This window comes from Chelonia mydas, chromosome 7, assembly GCF_015237465.2.
Source record: "Chelonia mydas isolate rCheMyd1 chromosome 7, rCheMyd1.pri.v2, whole genome shotgun sequence".
In the NCBI taxonomy this organism is placed as follows: Eukaryota; Metazoa; Chordata; order Testudines; family Cheloniidae; genus Chelonia; species Chelonia mydas.
The window spans coordinates 21,822,893-21,849,589 of NC_057853.1; the positions used below are offsets into that span (position 1 = coordinate 21,822,893).

The 26,697-nt window shown below is 52.8% G+C and overlaps 1 protein-coding gene across 5 annotated transcripts in view; it reads right to left on the bottom strand.

Moving 5' to 3' along the window:
* Positions 1-26,697, bottom strand: part of PLXNA1 (plexin A1) — a 276,107-nt gene that overhangs the window by 87,748 nt on the left and 161,662 nt on the right. For all 5 annotated transcript variants that reach the window (XM_043551982.1, XM_007059969.4, XM_043551981.1 and 2 more), the window contains exons 9-10: positions 22,110-22,224; positions 9,625-9,825 (exon numbers count right to left, since the gene is read on the bottom strand). In XM_043551982.1, the coding sequence (XP_043407917.1) occupies positions 9,625-9,825; positions 22,110-22,224 (316 nt within the window). The remainder of the gene's footprint in view (positions 1-9,624; positions 9,826-22,109; positions 22,225-26,697) is intronic.

A 26,697-nucleotide genomic window follows, 5' to 3' on the forward strand; every position in this document is an offset into this window, starting at 1 on the left:
TTTCAGCACATGCATCACCACGGGGCACAGGACTAAGGAGATACATATCAGATAGACACGCATGCAAACTCTTCCCCTGCTCCAGACAGGTTGGCAGAATAAGAATACTCAGCACATGTATGGAATGCTTGATACCTGGGAGGTAAGTCAGCATTAGCCCCATTTTACAGATGAGAAAGGAGGGGAAGGGGCATGCCCAATGTCACACAGTGACTCAGCAGCAGAGTCAGGAGTTCCCTGGTCCCAATCCCTTGATCTCACATTTGCTGTATCAGAAGAGAACAGCCTCCCTGGAAGATCGAGCATGGGATAACTACAGTGGAGTCTCGCTAGGAATGCTGAATTCATTGATGCCCCTGCCTGCCCACTCCTCTTCAGCTTGCACCCAACTGCTCCCTGCAGTGTATCCGATCCAGCTAGAAATCACTCAAGCGAGAGAGCTCCCACCATCTCTCTCAAAACTCATCCTAATCCTATCTCACTGACTTTCCTGATTGTCAGCCTACAATTTCCTTCAGTTAATTTCATCTCAATCCTCATAGCTATACCATCTCATACCATCCTAATCCCTTCCTCTCAGGCACAAGCACCTGCGGGTCTATATGGTCCAGGGTATTGGGACAGGGATATGAGCTTTTCACCTCTAGTGCAAGTGTGTGAATCCAGCCCCAGACAGCAGTGACAAAGTCATTACACCCACTCTTCCCCTTGACTCCCAGCCTCAGTGTGCCCCATCTCTATCCCTCTGGCTGAACTTGGACTGGGGTTGATGGGCCCCAAGGGCAGCTGGAACCTGTCCTCTTTGCGGAGAAAGATTTGTTGGCAAAGTGGGGCCTTCAAAGAGGAACCCCTGAGAATTCAGTTTCCCAGCATCCAACAGGGAGACACAGGAAATCTATGCACAAGAATCTCTGTAGCCTTCTGCTCAGAGCTGCTCCTACAAATTCCATTTGCCCCCATTCATACAAACCAAAACTACGCCCCCACCCCAGCAAGAATGCAGGAGCCTGTCCAGGCTCCTCAGAGGCATGTGATGCATGACCTATTCAGAGCAGCCCTTGCAGGAAGCTGGGCTGTTCTGCTTTTCTCCCAGAACTGTATGCTTTATTGGCATGGTATATCTGCCTTCCATGCACTCAGTGCGCACACACTCAGACTTCCCTCTTGTACACACACGCACACACACTCTCACATGTTCTCTCCTCACTCTCATGTGTGTGCTGCTCTTGATTGCATTTCTGTAGGAACGGTACAGTTGCAGCTGTGTCCTATTTTCCTCTAGCTGATGACCTCAACTCCTTCCCCGCACTGTGGGGACGGCTGTAATGTACGTCGTGTCTCACTGGGGCTCAACTGCAATTCATCATTATTTTATCTGCTGGAATTTAATTGGATCCTATCAAACTCTCCTGATACTCCCTTTCCCCTTTAAACACTGCTGCAGGAAAGATAAATGTAGGCACCGCTCGGAGAGCACGCCTGGCTTTTTCCAACGTTTCTGGGGTTGTAGGATCCAATCCTATTTCACTCTCCATGGCTGGTTAATTAGAGATACATACACTGTAGGTGTGCAGCACTCATCACAGGGCATGTATGTATGATTTATGTTCCCCTATAAATATACTTGAGGCCCAGTAAAATACCGTCACAAACACCATGGGACTTGGCAGTAATGCTTGGGCTTTGATTTTAAAACACCTCTCTCTCTTTTACCATTCTCCTCTCCCCGCATCATATTCAAGTTCCTTCCCTCAGGTGCACCTGGTCGAGAAACCTCAGTTCAGCATGCACAGGGCCCAGAATATTATCAATAATAATCTGGAGACCCTCGGAATTAGGTCTCATCAAAGCGCAAGCCAAATGTTTGCCCAAATCCACTTGAGGCCTTCTGACATCTGGCCTGGTATTAGCCATGGAAATGATGTGACGTGATCCCACTTACTCATCTACCCAGCCCCCAGTACTTGCAGCACCATGGCACCGTAAGCAGCCTGGCATCTCGCTCAACACAGGAGGAAGTGTTGCCAGTGTTTGGAGTTGGGACTTTATTTCTGGTTCTCCTAATGGCTCGCTCTGCAGCCTTGGGCAAATCCCATAAATCTCTCCGTGCCTCACTTTACCCACCCGTACACGGGGACAATACTGCCTACCTCACAAGTGTTGGGAGGCTTACTTAGGGTTTGCAAGTAATTTGAGCTCCTCCAATGGCATTAGAGCCGTGCATAGGAAGAATACAAATCAATCAGCTCACCAAAAGCGTTTACATTCTGGATCCCTCTTAATTTCAGGGAAACTGTACAAGAATTCCTAACAAACAAACCCAGTAAGTATCCGCCTGGCTCCCCTCACTGCGCTGGGTGGTGCTGGGACACAGGAAAAGTGTTTTCCAATCACAGGCCACTTTGCCACTGGGATAAAAAGGAAAGGGGGGAACTCGCCGTTCATTTTCCAAAGAGGCAGTTATGCTGGCAGATGCCTCTCCACACCAGGAACACCATGCTGGAAGGGACAGAGTTCAAAGAGCAACGGCTGGAAGCCAGAGATAAGATGCATGAAGGATGAGTGACTCTTCAGCTGTGAGTGAGGGGCGAACTGAAAGAGAATGGCCCGAAAGGGCTTTCCACAGTTGACACAGCTGCTCACCACCAAGTGTGGCTTTTGTTAAAGGGAAAAGGAAATGGCTGAGCGCTACATTTCCCTCTCAAAGTGCCCAGACTACAAACCCAAGTCTGAGCAGAAAGGAGAGCCGGCGTTTATTCTTATTTTACAACGTAAAAGGACCGAATGTTTCTAGGGCCACAGCGACTGACATTTCACCTCGGAAAGGAACATTCCCGGGAGAAAAAAACTTGGGCCAAATCCATTCCTGATGTAACTCCTTTAACCCACATTGGCTACACCAGAAATTTGTGCCCATATAATTAAAAACAACTCTTCTCTGCGTTACTAGCAATGCCTCGGATTATGAAAAACAATGCTGCTTTCCACCAGCGTGGCTGTTTACTGTTTGCAGCCGCTGGACCAGTGACACTGACGCTGTTATACGGATGGCAGGTGGGCAATAGGGGGCAGAGGTAAGGGTTTGGGAGAATGGGATTGGTTTACCTACACACATTTAAGAGATTGTATCAACAGTGAGGATATGTGGATATTTATCAACCTTCCGTTTCACACGATGGCACCGAACCTGTGAACACTTTGCCTGCACGAGTAACTTTACTCACAGGTAGGTTTGCAAGATTGAGGCTAGTGTTCACCTCCACGCTTTTACATGCTAAGGAGTTTTAAGCTGCACAAAGGATACATATTTCAGTTTCAGTGCACCACTATGCCTAATAATAAGGCTGAAGTTTCTATGTCTCTTTAAGGATTTTAATTAACCAAAGCACTATATTTAAAGTTGACGTGCAAAGAACTTTTTTTTTTTAAATTGAGCTTGTGCCCTGTTTTTGTTTCTTTATGTATAAAGAATGTATAAAGAAAGCTCAAGGGCGGGGGGAGGGGTTGTAGGGTTTTTTCTGCTTGCTTTTTAACCTTACAAATATCAGGAATGTCATGCCTGGTGTCCCTTGGTTTTACTGGAGGATGTGATAGATGTCTCAGAGAATGCATATTGTCAGGTTTCATACCTTAGTGAATGGTTGAATCTTTAACAAAGATGTCTTTTCTTCAAAATGTTAACTAGTCATTGGAGTTAGATAAGTATTACCAAAATGAAATACAAGACAAAGCGTCTCTCAATTAAAAATGCCTTCCTCATTCAGCCTCCCCCTCACCTTTCAGCAAAGCATCCCTAATCAGAAAAGCACTTAACTCCATGTGTAGGTCCCACAAAAGTCATGGGAATTAAGTATATGTTTAGGGACCTTCCTGAATCAGAGGGCTCAGTTACACAACTTTCAAGTTTCTGGTGATTTCTGCATTGCACTAGTTCGCCAGTCACCAGAGTATCTTCTGGCTAGATAAGATAACTTTCTAACATTGTAATCAAGTCAAATTTAAACAAACAAACAAAAACTTTCCAGTCTTCCTTATTCATCACAAAGAAACAACCCAGGGTAGGAACTCAATCCCTCCTCCACCCCCTACTGCAGGTCACCATTAATTATACTTAACTGCATGGAAAGTGTGAAGTGTTATCATCAAGCCAGATGGACCGAAAAAGGATAGAGGAGTAAAATTACAAAGAAGTGTGAATTTTAAGCACCCACTCGAAAGAACGGGCTGGCTCATTGCCTTCAGATGTTAAAACAGGCACTGAGTGAACCCTGAAAGTAAAGACAGGTCCTGTCATTTGAGAAAGATTTCTCTTGTGCAGAATTAGAAGGGGAATGAAAACTGGATTTACAAAGGAATTCTGTTTCATATCTTAACACCATGAAGCTGCAACTGACTAGCCCCAAAATCTGAATGATTTGTAACTCAAGAACAACTTGACCAATTTTCTACACCCTGCACACAGACATTTTGCTTTGCTATCAGGGCACATCTGATCATTTCTAGGCCAAACCTGTGTTTTCATACTAGCCAAATGGCAACCTCTTTGCAATTTTTTATTACGGAGATGTGGACTCCAAGCAGGAGATGCAGTGCTGTCCAATGGATAAAGCACTGGACTGGGACACAGGAAACCTGGGTTCTCTGTCCCCGGTCTGCCACTAAGCTGCTGTGTGATCTTGTGCAAGTCCCTGCACACTCTCTGTGTGTCCGTGTCACTTCTGCTCTGTTCAGCCTTCCAGTTTTAGGGGGCAGGGACTACCTCTTACGAGGTGTCTGTACAGTGCCTAGCATAATAGCCCCACTGTGACACCAATCATTCATAAGAGTGGATGGTTCTAGAGTTAAGCTTTGTAAAATACATTTGTGTTTCAAACAAACCCTGCTGGTTGGTGCCTAAACTAAAGAGCCCTCATGTTCCTTTAAATAAAAGCTCCAGGCACAATGCAGTTAATGCACCGTTGCGGGGATGCACAGAACTGCTCGGAAAACACAGAAGCTACCTTTTGCCCCAAGCATTTCCCATTGCCCCTGTTCACAGGAAATAGTGGCATGGGAAGAAATCAGCACAGATTGTCAGTAATTCCCACCCCATGCCCCAAACCCCACCTATTCGCCCCCAGTCACGGCAGCATCTCTCCCAGGCTTTGCATTTCTAAAGACACAGGCTTCCCCCACGGGCTGTGTAACAGATACAACCTTCAAGAACCATTAAGCCAACATTCCTGCTACCGTTCAACCATGCCATTTATTTTTATATTGTGCCCGTCAGTACCCAGCATCCCAAAGTGCTTCAGAGTGAGCGAAGCCGAACCATACGCTACAAAGACAGGGACGGTTTAAGAGAAGATTTAGCCCTCTCAACTCCCACTGAAGCCAGCAGGATCGAGGATCCACTCGGCACCTCACCGGATTGGACCCAAGTGAATTGATTCTGCGTCTCCAGGGGAGGAGGGAAAGAACCAGTTAAAAGAGCGAATCCCCCGGGGAGCAGAGAGCCCATGACTGGAGGGCTGGACTGAGCTGGCGGGAGGGAGGCTAGGGGCAGGGAGGTGGGATGAAGAGCAGAGGCACAGAATGAACAGGGGAGGGAAGGAGATGGCGACAGGGCGGCTCCTCAAATGGGAAAGGTTAGGCAGCAATAAATATTCCCGGGTGAATACCCACCTTAAGGCTGGGAGATCACTGTTGCCCACCACCTCTGCTTCTCTCACAATTTCTGCCTGGCTTCCTTCTTTCCCACTCTGTTGAGAGCAACCCCCACCAGACCAGGTACTGGAGCGCTATGAGGGGGTGTGAACACAAAGCTGCTCCGATCCCTGGGGAGCACAAGGGCAAGGACCCAGCTCTGCTTGGCTGCTCTTGGGAAACACCCCAAGGACACTGGGTAATGGGCAGACCAGCAAAGGAAATGCTGGCTTCTGTGATTCCGTGATGTGGGTCCTGATCCCACCAACACTCAGGCAAGTGCGTAGCTTTACTCATCCGAGTAAGCCTATTGACCTTAACAGGACTACTTGCATGAGTAAAGCCAAGCTTGTGAATAATCAATTGCAGGATCAGGAGCTATATGACCTTTCCCCATGCACCAGCTGCATTTGCACCGTCTTTCCCCAAAGAGCCATCCCGCTGGTGCGCTGGATGGCTACCCACCGATGGATGTGGCTGGCACACTGGTAAGGTGTTTCTGCACGGGGCTCAGACGCCATGCAGCCTCGCTGTCCTGCAGTGACTAGGAAACCCGATTCCTCCCTCCTCCGCAGCTGACAAATGGCTCCTCCAAAGCACTTGCGCTGCCAGGCTGCAGAATCCCCCAGCCTCCTAATCAACCCCATTTCAAGGGCTTGCGAGCACTGGCAGTTGGGATGCGATTAGGCCTCGTACAGGAGCCCGTGTGTTGCAGTAACAGCCCCCAAATGGCTGAGCAGGTATTTTGTGTAATTGGCCTCCTGCTGGGAAAATGGCCGTTCCGCTGACCTCCAAAGAATCTTTTACAAGACTCTGATAGAGACGGAGCAGCAGAGCTATCCATGGTGCAGGAATGAGAGTCCAGCTGGGGCGTTCCTCGCAGGGAGGGTGACGGGGAGCCGTCTGATCTCTCTCTGACACGCACACACACACACACACACACAGAGCATGGACTTCTTCATTCAGATTTTCTAGAGGCATTTAAAACTGGGCTACATGGAGTCCTGGAAAACAGACTGAGCCCACCAATATGTGCTCAAGGGGATGGATAAGATGGGACCTGATGTGCCTTCCCTATCTCTACAGGGCAAAGCCCTGGTGGAGGACAACCCTGCACCAGCCTCAGAGAGGGAAGGGCAAAGTGGGGCCTGACCAGGTTGCTCCAGCTTTGCATTGGCTTCCTCTCTTCTCCCAAACACAGTTCAAGCATCTCAGCCTCACCCGGAGAACACTCCCCAGCCCACCCTCGACCCAGAACCTTGCCAAGCTGCCAGGAGGGAAATGGCTGAGAAGAGCGTGGGACTTACGGCTCAGGATGGGGAATGGAGGGCAGGAGTCAAGGCTCGCTAGCTGTCTGTAAGGTGGACTTTAAGGCTTGCTAGGTGTGGGCAGCATTTAGGGCTCAGTGGCAGACAGGTGGAGGACAGGATGGAATTTAGGAGATCTCCCCAGGATGGAAACTGTGATGTGAAGGAGTCAGCGACCCTTTGAGAATCTGAAAAACACCCTCTCTAGAGCCCATTTGTAGCTCGCATTCACAGCCACGTCTCCATGTGGAGGGATCTCTCTCTCACAAAAACAAGACCGTGGCATCTTACAAGTTCAGCTGCCCCTTGCTGCTTCCTCCCACCCCACATCTGCCCCTCACCTGAACTCATACACCTCTGTGTGTGACTTCATGCCATTTCCACAGGTGTGAGCAGGCTGGGCTCCACACCCAGACACACCTCAGCACACATACACTGGGTAAGTGTCCCCCCCCTTTCCCATTAACTTATATGACAACAGAACGTAGATCTTAGCCCGAGTTTTCTCCCATGCATGGTTTCTTCCTAGGAGTCTCCCTGCAGACCCCTCAGTATCAGCCTCCAGTTACCTCCCTACCAGAAAATGGCGCCGACATTTTATATCGCTGGGTCAGGTCCCAGGCTGAGTCAGCAACAAAGGCATAGCTGCCCTGGTTCCCACCAGCCTGGGCCCATCCAGGAAAGGGCGCAGCTGCCCTGGTTCCCACCAGCCTGGGCCCATCCAGGAAAGGGCGCAGCTGCCCTGGTTCCCACCAGCCTGGGCCCATCCAGGAAAGGGCGCAGCTGCCCTGGTTCCCACCAGCCTGGGCCCATCCAGGAAAGGGCGCAGCTGCCCTGGTTCCCACCAGCCTGGGCCCATCTAGGGAAGGGGGCAGCTGCCCTGCTACCAACCAGCCGGGGCAGAACATAGCTGATAGTTTAAGAAGCAGATCCATCTGGGTGGAGAGCATCTCCTCTCCCCCAGACGTACTACGTACATCATGGGTAAAGAATCCTCTTTGCCAAGCTCCCTTTCCCAAACCCAAACTCACAAGTGTGGGGGGAGGGAGAGAGAGAGAGAGACTGTGATGTTCTCCAGACCCAGCCTAACACCCCGCAGGAGACCCGTGAGGGGGAGGAGAGGAAGGAAAGGCTGTCTGAAGCAAACAGCAGCTTTTCAATAGCTTCTAAATGTCACTTGTGCAGCTGAAGGATGGGGGAGCAGGGAGCGCAGCTCACGTCAGGCTGCAAACGAGTTTCATGGTGTAAGTGAAGGAAAACAAATTTTGAAAGGATTAAATGAGAAAGCGAGAGAGGAGGGGCCCCTTTCATGCAGATGAGGGAAGGTCGGTACAGAGCCCAGCAGGTCAGCAGAGGAACCGTAGCAACAGCATTTCCTAGAGGTGACTGGAGGATTGATACTTTAGATCTGTCTGTTCGCAGCATCAGCGCTCTCCGCACAGTATTCACCAAGCAGCATGGGGCAGACAGAGCTTCCCGGAGGGACCACATGGCCTGGCTGTGAAAGGCACTCTCCTCCTCATCCCATCCAGGGGCAGAGCGAGCCAGCCAAGGCGGGGTGGGGAGGGGATGGGGTTTCATCGGCGGAGGTGTTCGTGGGGACATTGGGATTGCTGGAGGTCTAGACAGAGGGTGCACTGGCAGAAGAGTAGGGGATGGGCCTGAGATGCACCATCAGAGCTGCGGGAGAGGAGGCTGGAATAGCAGGGGAAGAGGTTTAGCACTGAGGGGCATGGGCAGAGTGCTGTGTGAGAGCTCAGGGACGGAAGAGCAGAGGGGCTGGAGGGCAGGAGTGAGGGGTGCTGGCAGAGGTGTGTGTAAGAGCTCAGGACTGGAATAGTAGCGGGGGCTGCAGGTCAGGATGGACGGCCATCAGCAGAGCTGTGTGTGGGAGCCCAGGGTTGATGGGCAGCAGCCAGACAGGCTGGGAAAGTGTGACTGGACGTGTGTGAGCGCGTGAGAGTGAGTGCAATGCTGCATGCAATAAGGAATTAACTCAATTCCACTTGTAAAGCAGGATCATCCGGCGTAAGGGGAAACCAAGTGCAAACAGGGAAGGAGGGAAGCGGGAACAGAGTCTCTAACTCCAGCCCAGCTGGCTCCAGCCCAAGCTACTTTCTTTGGCTTTCATAAGCAAATTTCCTTGGAAATGATCATAAAGCATGGGAGGGTCCCCCCTGGGGTCGGTTTGGCTCCACAGCGGAGGAGGGAGGGGTGTTGGTTCTGCATGGAACAATTCCACCAAGCAATCTCTCCTTGCAGCTGGGGGCGGGAAGAGACAGGGAAGGGAAAAGACAGAGACTGAGGGGGACAGGGGAAGAGAGAGACAGACTGTGAGGAGCTGGAGAATCTCTCCCAAGGCCCCACGGGCACCATGAACCTACATCCACCTGCCGATCAAGCATGAAAGAGACAGAAACCAGCCAGGGAACAAGCAAGGCAGCTGGGGCGACCTTTAGTCCGTGGAGTTTGCAGGGCAAGCGGAGAGGAACGACCCGGAAGCGAAGCACATTCTGGCTGGAGAAGTGCCAGGGGAGGTGTCTCAGACACTCAGCAGGCAGGAATGGTGTTCACACACACCCTGCGATGGAAGAGCAGCCCAGGCCTGGCAGGGGAGGAGCCGTGGACTCACCGAGGTGTTCTGGCACTGGATGCTGGTGCTGTTGAAGCGCAGAGCTGTGACGCGGGTGGTGCTGCCGGGGATGTGGAAGATGCATTCGTAGTTGCGCTGGCCAGACTGTGGCTGTGGCAGGTTCTTGGCTGTCAGAGTGATGGGCTTCACCACGCCCACAGGGATGTAGATCTGGGTGGAGGGCAGAATCTGTGGGCAGTCCTGCAGGAGGAACAAACAGCAGGCCATGAACTAGTGAGACAAGGCACAATAACCCCCCCGACTTGGGAATGCCGGTCACCACCAGCACTGAGATACTCCAGACCCTACTGAGAAAACACCCATACTGTTGGGCCAAGAAAATACCATGAGAGATGGTACACAGCTGGAAGGGTAGGATCCTGCCCTTTGTGAGTGCAGGAATTCATGGCTGCTTTGACCAAGGCTCTGCATACTCGGCAGCATGCAGGACCTCCCTTCTGCAGCATGGCCCCCTGGTTTCCACTGCAGCCCAGTGCGGCAGGCTGGGAATTCTGCAGCAGCTTTGAGCTAACACAGAAATGGGACAATGTCAATGTCCTCACGTCACTCAGTCCAATGTTGAATCCATTCCCCACTGCCCCAACATTTGCCATTTTTAACGGGCAGTAGAATACAGTTGTGCAAACATAAGGCATAACTGTGATACAGACTGTTGGGCCGGCAGGGAGTGTGTGGGAGGCAGGTTGGGGTTGTGGGATGAACTTGTTGGCTGCATGTTTCTGGTAAAATGATCAGCAGTGAAGTAGGTTTTGACATGTTCACTGGCATCATTAGGTTTCAGAGTTAACACACTGAGGTGCACTTTCTTGGGTTACCCTTCTCAGAGCTACTGTTTCAGTTTCCCTAAGTTCACATTTGGAAAGATTTTGAACAACCACTGAGGGTTAGGAAAGTCGAGTTTCTGCAACACATTTCTGTGGCAAGGGGCAGATTCTGCAACAAATTTTGCAAGAGGGACAGGCTTCCCCCTCGACCCGCTTTCCTCCCACACTCCCAGCCCCTGTCCCCGACCCGTCCAACCGAGAAAAAGAGGAGACCGGTTTTAGAGCTCATCAACGATACCCTCCCACTCAGTCAGAGGGGGCACTGCTCAGTAGTACCAGGCCATTTTACCCAACATGCGGTCAGTGCCAAACACCACTCAGCTCTGTCAGGCGCTGTACAGATCCCACCCTCCTCACACCTGCGAGCCTGCCGGGCACCTGTTCTCACCCCCGTGCAACCCGCTCTCTAGGGCAGAGCCAGGTCCACGTGTTCTCTCCCCCACAGACACTGCTGGGCCCAGCCAACTCAGGCTAGCAGCCTGGAGGGGAACAGAAGACAAACCTGCTCGCACTGAGCCCCCAGCTCTACCTGCAACCTGCCTGCTAATGCAGGGCTTCCCGAGAAGCATTTTGGCTGGGCATGGACAACTAGAGCCAGCAGAGCAAAGGACAAGTGAGCCCTAGGGCCAGCCTGTAGGCCCCGGGAAAGAAGCAGCTCTTCACTGAAGGCTGCAGGTCTATTTAGAAAATGGAGAAGGGAACCTGAGGCTAAACACTGGCTGGAGCCAGGCACACAGCAGTCCAGGCAGCCAAGCAAAGTTACCCCCACCCTCACCGCCCTGCCAGTGCACCTCTCTCCTGACCCACAGCCCCCCCTGGCTTTTCCAGTCTTGGGCCCCACACAGCTCTGCCAGCGCACCTCCCTCCTGGCTTACGGGTCCCCTATTTCAGCCTTGGGCAATCCTGACTTGCTGAACCCCAAGCAAGAATCAAGTCTAAAATAAGTACCATAACCCAGGAGGTTGGAGAGTTGAGCATGTTACAACTTGTGGGCCTGACACTAACCCATCTGTGACAGCCCGAGCGAAGCTCCATAGTTTGCCAAGAACAGAGCCCTGATATTCCAGGAGAAGGAAAATCCTGCCTCTGGTTCATCCCTTTAACGTCCCCCATGAATCCTAAGCTGCAGAAAGCCCAGCTGGCCCATAAGGCCCTACAAATAAGCAACAAAGCCGACTCCGGCTCTCCCGGCAGGTCTGACCTGGAAATCCAGCGCAGACCTGGCAAAGGAGAAGCAGAGCATTCAGTTGTGGGATCTGCAGAAAGCCACTTCCAGCCAAGAGAGGCTTAACAGAGTGTCCACCAGCTCTGCCTGGCAGAGCAGCCACACACAGACCCCACGGAGATCTGCGACACTAGTTGGGGGGGCAACATCCACTCAGCAGATACGGCATCAACCCAGTCCCAGCAAGGAGAGTGGCATGCGCAATGGATGGGTCACAGCTGCACCTGAAGCTGGATTTATAGCAGCAGCTTAAGGGGGAAGCGGTCGAGGGTTGCACTAATGCAAAACTGAACTTTTCACAGCATTCAGTTTCAACACTCAGGCTGCTCTCTGGGGATCCCCCAGCCCTGTCTGCAAAGCACAGGAGAGCGGGCAGAGAGCAAAAATAAACGGGTCTGGGCAGAACAACAGCTCAGTATTCCTGAAGGACCTCGCTTCGGCAACAATAGCCTGATGCAATCCCCAAGCCAGCCTTGCAGGGCCCGGCTGGGGACTCGTGCCTGGGGGCAGCTACTCTTAGCAGCACTGGCTTTAAATAGGGGAGAGAGAATAACATGTTTTGAAACAAATACCAGCCCAAGAACAGAAACTGCACTTTGTTCAGGGATCTGCAGCAACCTCTCCTGGCAGCCCTGATGGGAGCAGGGCGGGTCGGCCTATTCCCCAGCTGCAGCCTTCACAGATCTCACCTGACACAGTGATGCTAATTCCAATAAGTGGGGCTGGAACCAGAGGCAGGAATAGCAATGACTGAGGTGCCATTCCACTGAGGAAAGCTATTCCCAGCACCACTGCCACTGCACATCTCACCTGAGCACCCAGAAACACCTCACAGACATCCCTAACTACCACAAACCCCTGCACCCCCAGGTCAGCAGAGAACCATCACTGTTTGAGAAGAACCAGACCAACTTGCCATGTGGTCCATCTCCCTGAGGCCAGTGCACGCTTGGGCCCTGCAGCACACTTCCTAGGACACTGTCCCACCTGCTTTCCAGAGCCCCAAGCAACGGGGCTCCCTTCGCCTCTCTTGGGAGGCAATTGAACTGCCTGATCCTGGTCACCACCAGCAGGTTTTATCATCTCCCTTTTGCAGGTGGGGAAAGTGAGGCATAGAGAAGGAAAGTGACTTGTGCAATGATAGAATCCAGGAGCCCTGACTTGCAGAGATCCATACTCTAGATCTCACTCCCTGGTGATGCTGGAGGGGCTCATTTAAGTCTCTGGTTTAGAGCCCAGATACCTCATATTTTACATACAATGCTGTAGATCCTCTCCAGGACACCAGGAGACAGAGGCCTGTCTCTGGGTGGGGACTTGCAATAACGTCTCGGCTCTACCAATAATCCCGATATCATGGCAATGCCCCTACTCTGGTTATACCTGTCCCTCTGGCGGGAACCTCCGGGGGATGCCCAGCTCCATACATTCTATGGGGCACTCTGAAACCTACCAGCACTGGATCACAGGACAGATTCAGAGAGCAGCAGCCGGGTCTGAAACCCCACAACCTCCTGGCTGCTGCTGGCTCCCATCAGCCATTTGCTGAGGATGGGATGTTAGCTTCTGACGGGGTTTTAGCACTCTATACAAGCCCCCTGCAGTTCAGGGAGGTACGTTGGGTGGCGCAGCCTCCCTGGCCGGGAATCCACACATCCTCGGGGGCTTTGCTTCTCCTCTTAAACAAGACCTGAAACCCCTCCATTTCTTTGCCTTCAAGGCTCTGGGTAACTGCCCCTCCCTGCTCACCCACCCTTCTCCCATCTCCCTCAAGCCAGCCTGGACTGCCTATGTCTGCTTCTCCAACAGCCACCATGCAACTTCTCCCTAGGCATGGAATGCTCTCCCTGAGCTGGCCGACAAGCCCACTGCCCTTGGACCTAGCGCCCTCCTGAAGACCCTCTCCCACCTCCACCAGCAATTCTCTGACTGACCCTTTAACAACGGGCTTGTGCTCCCTGAAGCCTCTGCTGAGTAACTGTGTGAGCGGATTGCTGTAGCTCCCTACCCTGCCAGCGATTCTGTTACCCCACCTTGCTCAGGCATGCCTGGGTGCAACAGACAATGGGCCCCACAGTGCAAATGCTCACGCTCTCTCACAGGAACACACAGTTAATGCTCGCTATCTCTTTCACACACACACACGTTTGCTCTCTCGCTCTTTCTCTCTCTCTCTCACTCACACAGAGTCAATGTTCGCGCTCTCTCTCTCTCTCTCTCTCTCTCTCACACACACACACACAGAGTTAATGCTCTCTCACACACACTCCCATTTTACTGAAGGAGCCAAATCCACCAGCTACGTCACATGTTCTGCATCTGCCGGGAGATTTGTCTCATCCAGCAAAAATCTCACCCTGCTCCAAAACAGGAAACACCTGGTGCTGGGAGCCCTTTCCAGTGAACCGCAGGCCCTGTCACTCCATGCCAAAGCGCGTGATGAGGTTTCCTCGGGGGGACTGGCTGTGACTCTACCCAGCCCTCCCCTTGTGTGGTGGCCAGGGGATTTTAACAACTCCTTCCTCAGCAACTTTCAAGCATCAATTCAAAGGACTGATGAAACTTCCCGTGCAGTCAATTAACTCCTGCCATGCTGGGCAGAAAGGCTCCACACAGCCCAAAAAGCTCTCCACCCAGATCAGGGGCCTATGCCCCGTTCCCCTCCAGCCCTCCCTTCCAGACTCCACCACCTAGGAGCAGGGCGGGTGGAGAGTTGGGTTGGTCAAAAGCTTTCCATTTTTCTCCAAGGGTTTTCTACTAACTGAAATACTCAGTGGCCGTGTCTGCATCCCTCAAAAACTGGAGACCTTTAATTAAAAAAACCCAAATCCTAAAATGTTAAATTTTTACTTTTTCAATGAAAATTCATAATTTTCCACAGAACTTCCCCACCCTCCTACACCTGTTTTCCAAACAGCTCCAGTCATGGAGTTGGGGCACCGCACCGACATTCCACCATACGGTCCAGGTGGGTCCCGGCCGCTGAGATGAGAGTAAATGGCAACCCTGGCTGGACCCTCCCAAACTCTAGGGGCAGTGCCCGGGAGCCAGAGGGTGCAGCAATTGGCTACGAGGCAGAACCTGTTCCAGCTGCCTGGCTGCACCCCAGCCCTGCCTCCTACGCTGGGCCTCACTCCTCTCCATCTGTATCTCGCCATCTCTGGGCCATTCTGACCCTCTTTCTTCCCTTCCATCTGGCTGCTTCTCCCCGTCCCTCAGCTCTGACATTCTCTCCTCGCCCTCCATCTGTCTCTCCCCCCCGCCCATCTCTATCACTTTCTGTCTCCCTTCCCTCCACCTTTGGGTGTGTCTCTCTCTCTTTGCTTCCCCCACCCCTCCATCTCTGGCTATGTGTCCCCACCTCCCTTCATCTCCCCCCACCTCCCTACTTCTCTCTGCCTCTCTGGACTGCCTTCTCTCCCCTCTGATTCCTTCGCCAGATGAATCCAGTTCTCACTGGCAGGGGAATGGCTGTGGTATTTGCACGATTCTACCCTGCATCCCCAGGAAGTGCCTGTAACAGGCCATGCCCGCCTACCCATGTGAGCATGACAGTACACCATAAGGAACCAGATTCACCCATGCCAGGACCGCAGCTCCCAGCACACTGGGGCAGCTGGGAATCTGACAGCCACTGCTCTCATTGGGGGAAATGCACTGGAGGACTCTGTTGAAGCCCCCGCCCAACCCACCCCAAATTCCTCTTGGAGTTGGTACCAACTCAGCTCACATTCCCCCTCAGTAAGGGCCCACCATCTGCCCTCCCAAAACTGGTGGAGGGCCCTCATCTTCCTTTAGAAGGATTGGAACAGCCACTAGGGTGAATAAACCTCCCCCTCCACCCCCGCCGGCTGGTCCCTGCTTTCAATATAATTAGCCCTTCCCTCTGCTGTGATCCCTGTCTGCCGGCCTGCCTTAAAGCAACTCCGGGCCTAGCTGGCTCTGAGCTGGGACCTGGGCTGTCCCCTACCCCCGGTTCCCCTAAATTGTGGGTGCATTAGTGCGTGAAGGAGTCTGGCTTGATCTGGATTCCCAAGAGAGAAGGGGTAGTCCTGGGAGGCTGGGAAAGGGATTGAGTTGGGAGGTTTGGAGGTGGAGGTGCAGGAGAGTTTTGGCAGCTGATGGGGGTCAGCTGGACAGCACATGTCAGTGGCCTGAGGAGATGTGATCTTGGGTTAACTGGAGCATCACACGGCAGAGGGTAAGATGGTTTGGACAAATGGGGGAAGGGGGTGACTTGTCCTGCAAGTGTGGGTGGCTGGTGCAGTCGGTAGCTGGGGGACGGGTGCACCATCCTACAGAAGGGCCCGGTTCCATTCCTGGTCTCTTACTCCTCAGGGCTGCCAGTGCTGCAGAAGCCAGGCCGGGGATCCAGTGGTTAGGGCTCTGCATGCTGCCATAAGGTCTGGAGGAGAAGTGAAGACCATGAACCCATTGCCAGCCCCAGCCTCTTGCTCTGCGGGTTGGTAGCACTGGAGAGTCACTCCCGACTACCCCTTCCACCCAAGCTGGCCGAAGGAGGCCCTTCCAGGCTCCCAAGGGAGGCCATCCTCCTCCCGGGGGCTTTGATCCTTTCTGAGGGAAAGCAGAGGAGCTGTGAGTCTTTCCAATGCTTCAGGGATGCCCCAAAGCCCGATCGGGTCTCCACAGCTCAGAGCAGCACCTGCTCCCAGGCATGGGGGCAGAGCTGACTGCATTCAGCCCAGGAGCTCACCACAGATTGTTGCAGCCTTCAGAACACAAGCCTTTCACGGTCCTCCCCAATTCCAAGTCAAACTCCCCTCCAGCAGACTCACAGGACCCTGTCTCCGCAGAGCAGCCTTTTACTAAAAGATAATTCAGTCTGAATGGCCGATCGCATTCCCCAGTCACCCATCATCACGGCCTTCCCTCCCACCATAGTCCTAGGGAAAGCCCGGGGGTCAAAGAGCAATGTGGAGTTAAACCTCAGGAAACCAAAGCTCAGGGATTAGAAACCCACCAATGGCCTCAGGGCAGGGGCTTAATTCTCACTGGCAGCAGGAAAGCAGCAGGGTGCTGGCTGTTCCCAGGCACACCCTGAACAAACACAAGGACACATGCAATGAGTGAGGGCTCCTACCAACCCGCAATCCCTTCTGGCATGCTCCTCATGAACCAGCTAGCACCTGCTGCGCTGCCCAGATTTCCATACATGCCCCATGTAGACCGCATCTTCTGTGCTGCCAGTGCCCAGGAGCCTCCAGGGGAATGCACTGCTCCCCTGCTGAGTGTGCCAGACTGGCCCGGGTAGAATGCACCCATTGGGCTGCCTCATGCAGCAGGCACCTCGCAGTGCGCCCGATTACAAGGAGAGCTTACTGGGCAATGACAGCACTGCAGGTACAAGAGGAAAACCAGCAAGAAAAAGGTTAACCCTCTGACTGGGGGCAGGAGATTTCCATTACCTCACTGGCCACACTCAGACAAGCTGAAATTCAGCCAGACCAAGCCCTGCTTAAAATAACTCTGAGGGTTAGACGCACACCCACAAAGGACTAGAAATTCAGGGGTCAGGTTGAGTCTCTGTTCTTAATTTGACCCGCAGGCGATGGCCCAGCACCAAGGAGGACGGCAGCAACCTCTACACACTCGCAGGGCTCAGCAGGATCTTTGTCTGAACCGCTCTCGTTTGAAAACCTCACAAGAACAGGCTTTGTAGGGAGAGCGGCAGGACTCACCGGTCCCAGCCAGGAGGCACATCTTGGCAGACGGTCTACCAGTACTTCGCTACCCCTGCCAGGATCTGCTGAGGCTACCCCAAGAGAAAGTGGCCTCATCTGAGCTGTTCCAAGGCTCGGGTCCTGCCTGAGTGTAGCCACAAATGTTTGGCCAGGGCCAGCTCTCACCCATGCTGGAAGTTACACATGGAGCCAGTTCTCAAGTTTGGGCCTCTGGGAAGGGCCCATGTCTCACAAAACAAGAGCCTGAGCATATTCCCAGATGCTTTTAGGATCATACCTCCAAAGGTAACTCCAAACTTCTGCCTGCCGAGGTTTGCACATGCAAACACAGCTAGTGTGCGCACGCAGAACATGGAGATACGTAGCTAACGGGCTGTGAATGCCCAGCGCTGACAGTACAGTTTGCAGGTGCGATCTTGGAATTGGCTGAAAATGTGAGCCCTGAAGTGCAGCTGCTCTGGAAAACAGCATCATTGGGTTCCACGTTTATTGGGCCTCGCTGATTCCAGACCATGTATCCGAGATATTAGGAGCCATACAAGACCAGGTCCTCTTGCCTTGCTCATGGAAGCAGCCTCATTGACTTCTGTGGGAGCAGCAGGAGCAGGCCCACTGACTTCCATGAGCCACTTGCACGAGTAAGGCATGTAGGATCTGGCCTATCATAAATAAAGTCGCTCCCTCACACGTAAGCGGCCACTGCACAAGAGTAATTGTGCTGCTGATGGCTGGGCTCTGGATGAGTAATTGCTCAGTTCTCTGCTTCCTTCCTGGAGGGCCCAGGCTCCCAGAAATGACAAAAGAGGGGGGAAAGAAAAATGAATTGTTCGTTGCTGGGAGCTTGACCTATTCAATGCCGAGCAGACGCTCATTAGCCCGGAGCGGCTGCAGCGGCAGGAGTCACGGTGGAAACGACGCAGCGAGAGGGAAGTGAAAAATACCAATGAGGGCACCTAGGCTGCACTGACACTCATGGTTGGATCCATCTAACACTGCACGTGAGCCACCCACAGGGGTGCAACCAACTCACAGCTACCCCAGAGGCGCGCCAACCTATACCCTCCATGCTGGGGACTCAGGAGACACCAGCCGCAAGAGATGAAGAGGAAAGGCTCCCAATGGTTATGGGGAGGGGGCTCTCTGAGAGGAAGATTCTGCTCACCCTAAGCATGGGAGCAGAACTGGACAGGGGCAGGGGAGTCAACTAGCCGGACTATTGGCCGGTCCCATAGCTGATGTGGGGGTGAAGGCCAACCAAGGGGTATATGTGAGGGATGGCTGCGGATAGGAAGCAAGCATCTCTGGTGGGAGGAGGGCAGGAGGGAAGACCCCAGAACTGTGGAGGATGGGTGGCTGCGGGAAAGAGCCTGTGAAATGAGGTGGGAGTCAATGTTCTGGTGAATCCAGGCCTTATCCAAAGTCGGAGGGCTGACTAGGTTCTACAGGAAGATGCCCTCTGCTGGGGAGGTGAATGTATCTGAGCCAGCTGGAATTTTATAAACCCAGAGAGAGGAAAACAAGAGGGAAATCTTAGCTGTTTTTTATACATGGGAGAGTACAAGCTTTACTCTCTCTTGCTCCCTGGGCCCAGTCCTAGCTTGGGATCCCTGATGTGACATGAGTTCTGCCAGATCTCAGCCTCACTAATGGGCAGGCAGGAGAGAAGTGCCCGAGGTCACTTTGCCAAGTGTTTTTTTTAGTAAGAAACACATCTGAACCATCCCCCTGAAGGAGGCCCATTGCTCCTTTCTTGGTACCATACCCCAGCAGAGAAAGGGGAAAGCACCTAACAGGTGTCCAGATGGAAGGGGGACAACACACACCATGTCTAAAACAAGGATGAGGATTGTGCTCAGAAAGCCTCATTATTTCCAGCACTCTCCGCTAATTACTCTGGGAAGGCAAATGGGAGGCCTGACTTCCCAGTGCTGCTAATTCCTTCTCCAATCCAGAGAGGCCTCTCCAAAAGCAAGTGCTTTCCAAAAGCAAGTGCCTTCAGAACAGGATGGCTCTAAACCGCAGAATGGCGAGCTAACTTCTGTGCCTAACGTTGAGGGCTGTGTGTCCATCAGACAGAAACGCAAGCGGCAGGTCGATCTCTGGGGGCAGACAGCCAAGGCAATCACCAGAATGCAGTGCGGTGGTGCTTTTAAGCTGATCGGCACCATTTGATACCGGGGGGGAGGAGTTTATGACAGTTTGAGTCCAACAGGAACGCTCTCATTTTAAAAGTAATCTCGAAACCACCTCTCTCAGGTATTTGCAAGTATTTGTTTCTTGTAGTGTATCAGCAAGCCAGGACTTCAGCTACATCTACACTACAAGCTGGGGGGTATGATTCCCAGCTCACGCAGACATACTTGTGCTAGCAGCCTGGGCAGCGGCAGTACCGTGCTAGCTTCCCCGAGTACCAACCTTCCTGAACCCCGCGGGTATGTATGCAGGCTGCTAGCCTGTGCCACCATCCACGGCTGCCGGCGGTACCACCACTGCACTATTTTTAGTGCATTAGCTCAGATGAGAGCTAGCATGTGTATGTCTCCTCCAGCTCGTCGTGCCAATGTAGCCTTAGAGACTCCGGCTGAGCCCAGAAATTCATCACAGCTAGGCGCTGCCTCTTCTCTGCAGCAGAGGGCAGGGCACCCCTCCCCCGCAGCATTCAGGTGCATAAGTGCTAGACGCTGGACAAGGTGAACAGGTGCAGTTCAATCACAGCAAATCAGTCACCAGCCTCTGGGCGTCCGGAGCACTTTTCACTGGAACATCCCAAAGCACCAGTTAGGGCTCGCAGAGCCCCGGAAGCGCACATATCACAAAGGGTCACTGCTCTAACCACGCAGACATTTCCTTGCCTTTGGAGACTCAGTCTAAAGCTTCCAGCATGGGAAGGGTTAGTGCCGCCTCTGACAAAATCAAGCTGCAAAGGCCGAAGGGAAACGGTTCTAGGCAAGTGGCAGTTTTTAACAGAGCGCTCCTAACACATGGCTTTTTAAGGGAGCCCTTTTCTTCCAATTTAGAGGCAGATGACAGAAAACACAGACACCCCCGGGGACAGAGAAACCCTCATTACTCACTGGCTCTCTGCAGCAGGCTGAGCAGCTAGCAACACGGGACAACAAGGCCAGCAGCCACGCATGTCTGAATCGGAAGGGGGATTCAACTGCTGGCTTCAGGGCACTAATGCATCACCACAGGGGGTCAGGAAGGAAATTCCCATTGAACCCAGCTCTAGTGACATTGTGCAAATGCCCACGCGGACTTGGGGGCGGAAGCAGGCATTGGGCCGCTGCAGGAAGCCACATGCCGGCATTGCTGGGCCTCTGGCCACCATCCAGAGATAAAACGGGCTTCATTAACTCTGAGTCCCGTCTGGAAGGCCTACAACACAGCATGGGTGAAATCCTGACTCCACGGAAGTCAATGGTCGCACATTTCGTTTTGCAGCTTCACAAGCCCTGGTACCACACCACCGAAGGCCCCCCGCCCTGCCACTGCAATGTCGCCGAAGACCGGAGTGAGTGAAGGAGCCGACGCCGAAGGGCTGCTGAAGACCCGGAGCGCCGCCGGGTGAGTACCAGGGGGTGGCGTCGTTTTTTATACCCGCTCCCCCTGACCCGCCGCCGAAGACCTGGACTGCTGCCAGGTGCGTAAAGATGTAAAAGGCGCCAAATAATTTAAAAGGCGCCACTTCTGCTCAGTGGGGGAGCGGCCGCACCCCGCTCCCCCCCCAGCTACGTGACTGCTCTCCCCCCTGGCAGGGCATGGAACATTCCCCGCAGGCAATGGCGGGAGCTCTGGCCTAACTGTCCAGAAGTGACTTGTGATGCTGGGTGCTCAGCTTCAGACACGTTTGGAGAGGGCAGATGCTCTCATTCTAAAAATCGGGCCCCGTAACAGTGTTTCAAGCTGGCCACCCCAAAACCACCAGTTACTTCAAAAGGCAGATCCTTTGCTTGAGCCATCTGGAGCTAGCCTGAACAAAGCATATGCTGTCAGGACCAGCCCTGCACTGGCTCCTGAAGGGATGGACTGAGACGGTCTCACGAGCCAATTTCCCACTCCATTTGCGGCCAGGGCTGTTCATGGGCGTAGTGAGACATACGCAGGGTGACGCTCATTTGCGCCTGCACACCCTGGGGTTGCAAATGTTAGAGGCCAGTTGAAAGTCTGGCCTAATTTCTACAAGTCTCTAACTCCACTAAGTAACTGCAATTAAATGACTGGGGAGCCCCCTGTGACTGCAGCACATGAAGGTGTTAACAGTCTCAGTGGCAGTGGGTTTGAAGCTGCCTTGATAAGATAAGGTGGGGGAGGAGGAGAGGAACCACCTGGTTTGTAATGGACATACTGCCCCCCAGGCCTCACTCTTAATGGCTCACACAGTGACTGAGCATCAGGACACGATGATGATGCCAGTGAGGGCTAACCAGGCAGGGAAACAGCCCAAGAAAATCCCCACAACTGCATCCATCACTGCCCAGCCAACAGAAAGCAAGAGCAAGCCGTGGCTGGGGGGCTGCAGGCCTGAGGCCGTCACAGATTTAGGAAGGTTTTGGGGGACAGAGAAGGGACAGTTTTAGAAAGTGCCTTTCCCCTACTGCAGCTCTATAGATCTCTCCCTTGCAAGCCAGCAAACAGTCCATGTCATAATCCACAGCAGAGCAGTTGGGAGGTGGCTGGAGACTCGGGGGCAGCAGTTTTATGGCTCCTTACCTCAGACATGTTGACACGCCCCTCCTGGAAGGAGCAGTCAGCAGCGTTGTGGGTGCAGATGTGCCGATATTTACACCAGTGGCATGGGAAGGAGCCATTCACACAGGACAGGCAGCTGTAGAGAGAGAGAGAGAGCCGGTGAGATAGCATCAAAACGCTGTGACGCAGTCACCATCTCTTATGGTCCCAAAGCGCCGTACAGTCGCAACAGGGACCATTCCTCCACCCACAGAAATGCAGCCACTTCTAGGGCGGAAGCCAATGGTTGTATTAATAGTCCATGGCAACGTTAGGCCATACAATAATTTAGGACAAGAGGTGAAAGCACACACTCACGCTCCAACTGAACCTGCAGGGGGGATTTAGGGAGGCAGAATGGAATTACCCAGAGTCAAATTTGGCCAGCACATAGGTGTTAACATCCTGACTCTTGCTTAAAGTGCCATGGGATTTTTAATCACCATGAAAGGGGTCTTTATTTCACATCTTATCCACAAGGTTGTATCTGGTACAGCACAGAGCACCTAGCACCACCTTGGGGGCAGCACACAGTCAGAGGGGAGAGCGTCCTTTACCATGTCACCCACCCCACTACCTGCAGCACAGCACCCCCTAGCACCACCCTCGGGCACTGGGACAGAGTGCAGTCAGAGGGGGGACAGGCCCCACCAGAGTCACCCCTCCACTCCCCACATCAAAGCACCACCCTGGGACCCTGAGGTCAGTCTGGCTTCTAACAGGGGAGCCCCCCCACCATGCCAAATCATCCACTCCTGAGCCTGTATACAAAGTTTACAGCAACTCTTGCTCCTCCCCCTGCCCCAGCCTTGTTCTCCTCCTCTGCCCCCCTGTCATAACACATGCTGTGATGACACATGCCACGTGGTCAAAGGCAGGGGACCTGCGGTTGCAGGCTGTGACCCCTCTCTCTAACTTGGCAGCGCTGGGTCCTTCCTTTCCCGCCTGCTCATGAGGGGGCTGAATTGCACACTTTGTGAGCTTTATTTCTGGTTTTATGAAAGGCAATTTTAGCAAATGGAGTCAGAACAAGGCCCCTCCATTGCAGGGAGAAAAAGCCTACTGCATTAATGCACATTCATTCAGAGGAAAATTATAATTGGCCAAAGGTTGGGTCAGATTAACATTTCATGACTGTAGTGCCTTTCACTTGCTTACAATGCAATGTGTGTGACCCCCTCTGTCGGCCCCCTCCCACATCCTCAGTCACTCGCTGGGCTATGCCTGTGTTTCCTACCCCCTTCTCTGGTTGTGTGTGTGTCTCAATCCCTCCCATGGTTTTCTGTCTCCTTCTGGCTGATTGTGTGCGTGTGTTTGTGTGTGTGTTTGTTTCCCCCTTCTCTCTAGCTGTGTGGGTCTCTCTCCACCCCCCTTCCTCTCTCTCCTCTGCATCTCCCCAGGGCCCATGCTCACAACTGTTTGATCCCATGAGCCATGCTCCTCTACTTTGAAGTCCCTGTGTCAGAGACGCCTGCTTTGGTAGGATACAGACATGGCAGGCAGGAAGCTTTTATTGAGCACAAAGAGCACAACTGCAGCCCTTCCAAAGCACCGTAATTAGAGCTGGACGAGAAAAGGAGACCTGGAGTTGCCTCAGCATGTCAGCCGATTCCCGGAGAAACTGAGCAGCTAGCCAAGCCTGCAGCACTGGAAAGGCACGGGGCCCCTCTCACCCACCCACCATAGCATTGGGGGTGGTGCAATAGTCCGCACTGTGTCCTTGGCCCCACGGCTCGGCATAGGGATTCAGTGTGAAATACCAGCCTGATCCACACAGAGAGGATGGTGGGAAGGGGCAATGCGCTCATGCTGAAGCCCCCTGCAGGGGACAACAAGTGCTGCTGGATTTGTGTTAGCTGTCGATCCTGCTCCAGGTTCTCGTGGTCTGGACAGGCTCTCTGCTGACACTTCCTGGGCTCTATTACAAACCACCCCCCGGATTGTTCACCTGGGAAGAATCCTACTAACCTGATGGTATTTTGGCCTTGCTACATATTCACGTGGCCTAAGGCTGATCACACCCAGCTAGCATGTTTGCCAAGGTGTTAAACCCTGTCTATACTTGGTGTTAATACACTTTTAAACAGCACTTTGTTTAAAATGTGCCAGCTAATATGTTCTTCAGAAACACCATTTCTCCTGTCTAGACAAGGCCACCATCCTGTTGTAAGACACATTTCAGAAGTGCTTTAACAGCCTGGTTCAGGTCCAGGATCAGCTGACACAGAGTATTTCTAGTACAGATGGCGATCTCACATCACAAGAGGGCTCAACACAGGCAGAATCCCAGCTCTAAGCCATCACCCAGGTATTAATGTGGTTGTTAAATAGCTGTTTAGCGCAGAGTAAGTAAATGAACGGGGAGTCTCTAAGTGACACCAAACAACAGTCTCTGACACGATCCCTGCTTCAAGGGTCAAATCACCAAGGAGCTCAGTGCTTTACTGGCATAGGGCGTGTCTCCACTGGGAAGGGTACAATTCAGGTCTGCACCATTTGAGTCCTGACACCATAACAGCTGCCACAAAGGGCTCCATCAGGACATGGCGCTGTCACAACCCCACAAGACCCTAAATTAATCCAGGACTCTCACTCTCAAGCCAGGCTCACAAGAAGCAAGAGCGTCCCATGGAACCAAACCCAGCCTGCTGATTGGGAGATGGGCAGCAGCGCGGGGGTGGGGGACTGAGAGGGAGGAAAGAACAGCAGCACAGCATAGATTACCCCAACCAAGGGCTTGTCCTGCTGCCATTGTCCCCACTAGAGCAGAGCTGAGTCCCCAGCAATTACATGGAAACACAGAGACACCCTCGGGTACACAGGGCCCTTGGCAGGAGTGAGACCGGTGCACTGCCTGGAGTGGAAAGGCTATCCTTGAACCCCAGCTCTGAACAAGTCAGGCTTCCATGACAGCGCCCCCCTGTGGGGCTTTCGCAGGGAGAGCGGTGAAGGAGTTGAATGGGAGGGGGAGAGCCTAGATCTGGAATGTAAGGAAACAGAACGCCTCCCAAACAGGAGGCTCCAACCAACTCAGGAATCACGCTGAATTCCTTCTCCCCCACCCCCGCCGAGCTGTCACTTCAGAGGAGCTGGGATAACACAAGGATGGTGAGTGTGACATAGATTCCAGGTCAGACAGATCTAGGTGCAGGCAGCTTCTGTTCAAATCCACACACCTGGGGCTTTGCAGGGACAGAGCTCCTTGCTCTCGAGTTTCACACTCCATTACATATACAGCAGTAGCTTTTTAAATCCATGCGCACACGCTAAGGAAATATTTAATTAAGCTGCTTGCAAAGGGGCTGAAGTCATTTCCATGTTTCACTCACGTTTTCACTTCCAAATGAACAGCCCTTGTTGCTTTACCCACAAATATGTTAATTGAGATGCTCCTTATGCAAATATATGCAATTTTATTTCAGCTGCAGATATTCAACTTAAAAGCACAGCTGTAGCCTCCTATCTCCAGTAGCTTTGATGGGGTGGTGTGGAGCGGAAAAAAAACAAACAACAAAGCAAAAGGATTGCGCCTATCTTCCCTCAAGCAAGGACTGGGAGGCAGACAAATCTGCTGTCGGGGTGGTGGGGACTGGCAATTAATCCAAGCAGTAAAGCAGGATCCATGGAGAGGTTGGTCAAAGGGGGTTCATGGGTATAAGCGCCTGACGGAGTCATCACTGAGGGCAGAGTAGACTGTTTGGGTGGCCCAGTGGTATAACTAGAAATAAGAGGATGAAATGGAGCTCCGGCAAATACAAGCTGAATATGAAGAAACAGCTCCTAGCCATGAGATTTTTCAGGCTGTTTCATAGTCTCTCAAGCCTCCATAACTCTGGACATTTAAAATGAGGCTGCAAAAACACTGGGGAATATGTGGTGCCCTGCTCAAGGAACTGATGGGACCAAAGAGGACTCCTCCACCTAGGGATCTGTGTCCCACATACAGACTTATACCTAGCCTTTTCCCATGTTAACTTCAAGGCTAAGCAGTCTTTTCTTCCTCTCTCTTTAAGGTCATGGCCTAATGCCTCCAGACCTCTTCTAAAGTTGTCATCAGTCCTGAATTGGGAGGGACAGTCCCACACTGGGGGCTTGATCCTCCAAGGCACTGAGGCCATGAGCTCCTCTCCGAGACAGAGCACTCCAGCCGTGTGGGGGGGGGAGGAGGAGGAGGTAGGGGGTGAGTGATGAGTGTACCTAATCATCTTCCACTCCCTTCTCCCAGCCTTCCCTGGGCTGAGTCTCAGGGTTCCCTCTAATTTTTCCCACCTATGTGCGGAATGAATTTTGTTATGTGCACCAATATGGGGGTGATGTGTGACACCTCACCTTCATATCAGTGCACATAACAAAATTCATGTGGTGGGGGTGGGGCTGAGGGCTTCAGAGTGTGGGAGGGGGCTCAGGGCTGGGGCAGAGGGTTGGGGTGCAGGGATATCAGGGCTCTGGCTGGGGTGGGGCCAGGGATGAGGGTCTCAGGGCTGGGGCAGAGTTGGGGTGCAGGGGTATGAGGGCTCTGGCTGGGAGTGTAGGCTCTGGGGTGGAACCGGGTATAAGGGGATCAGGACTA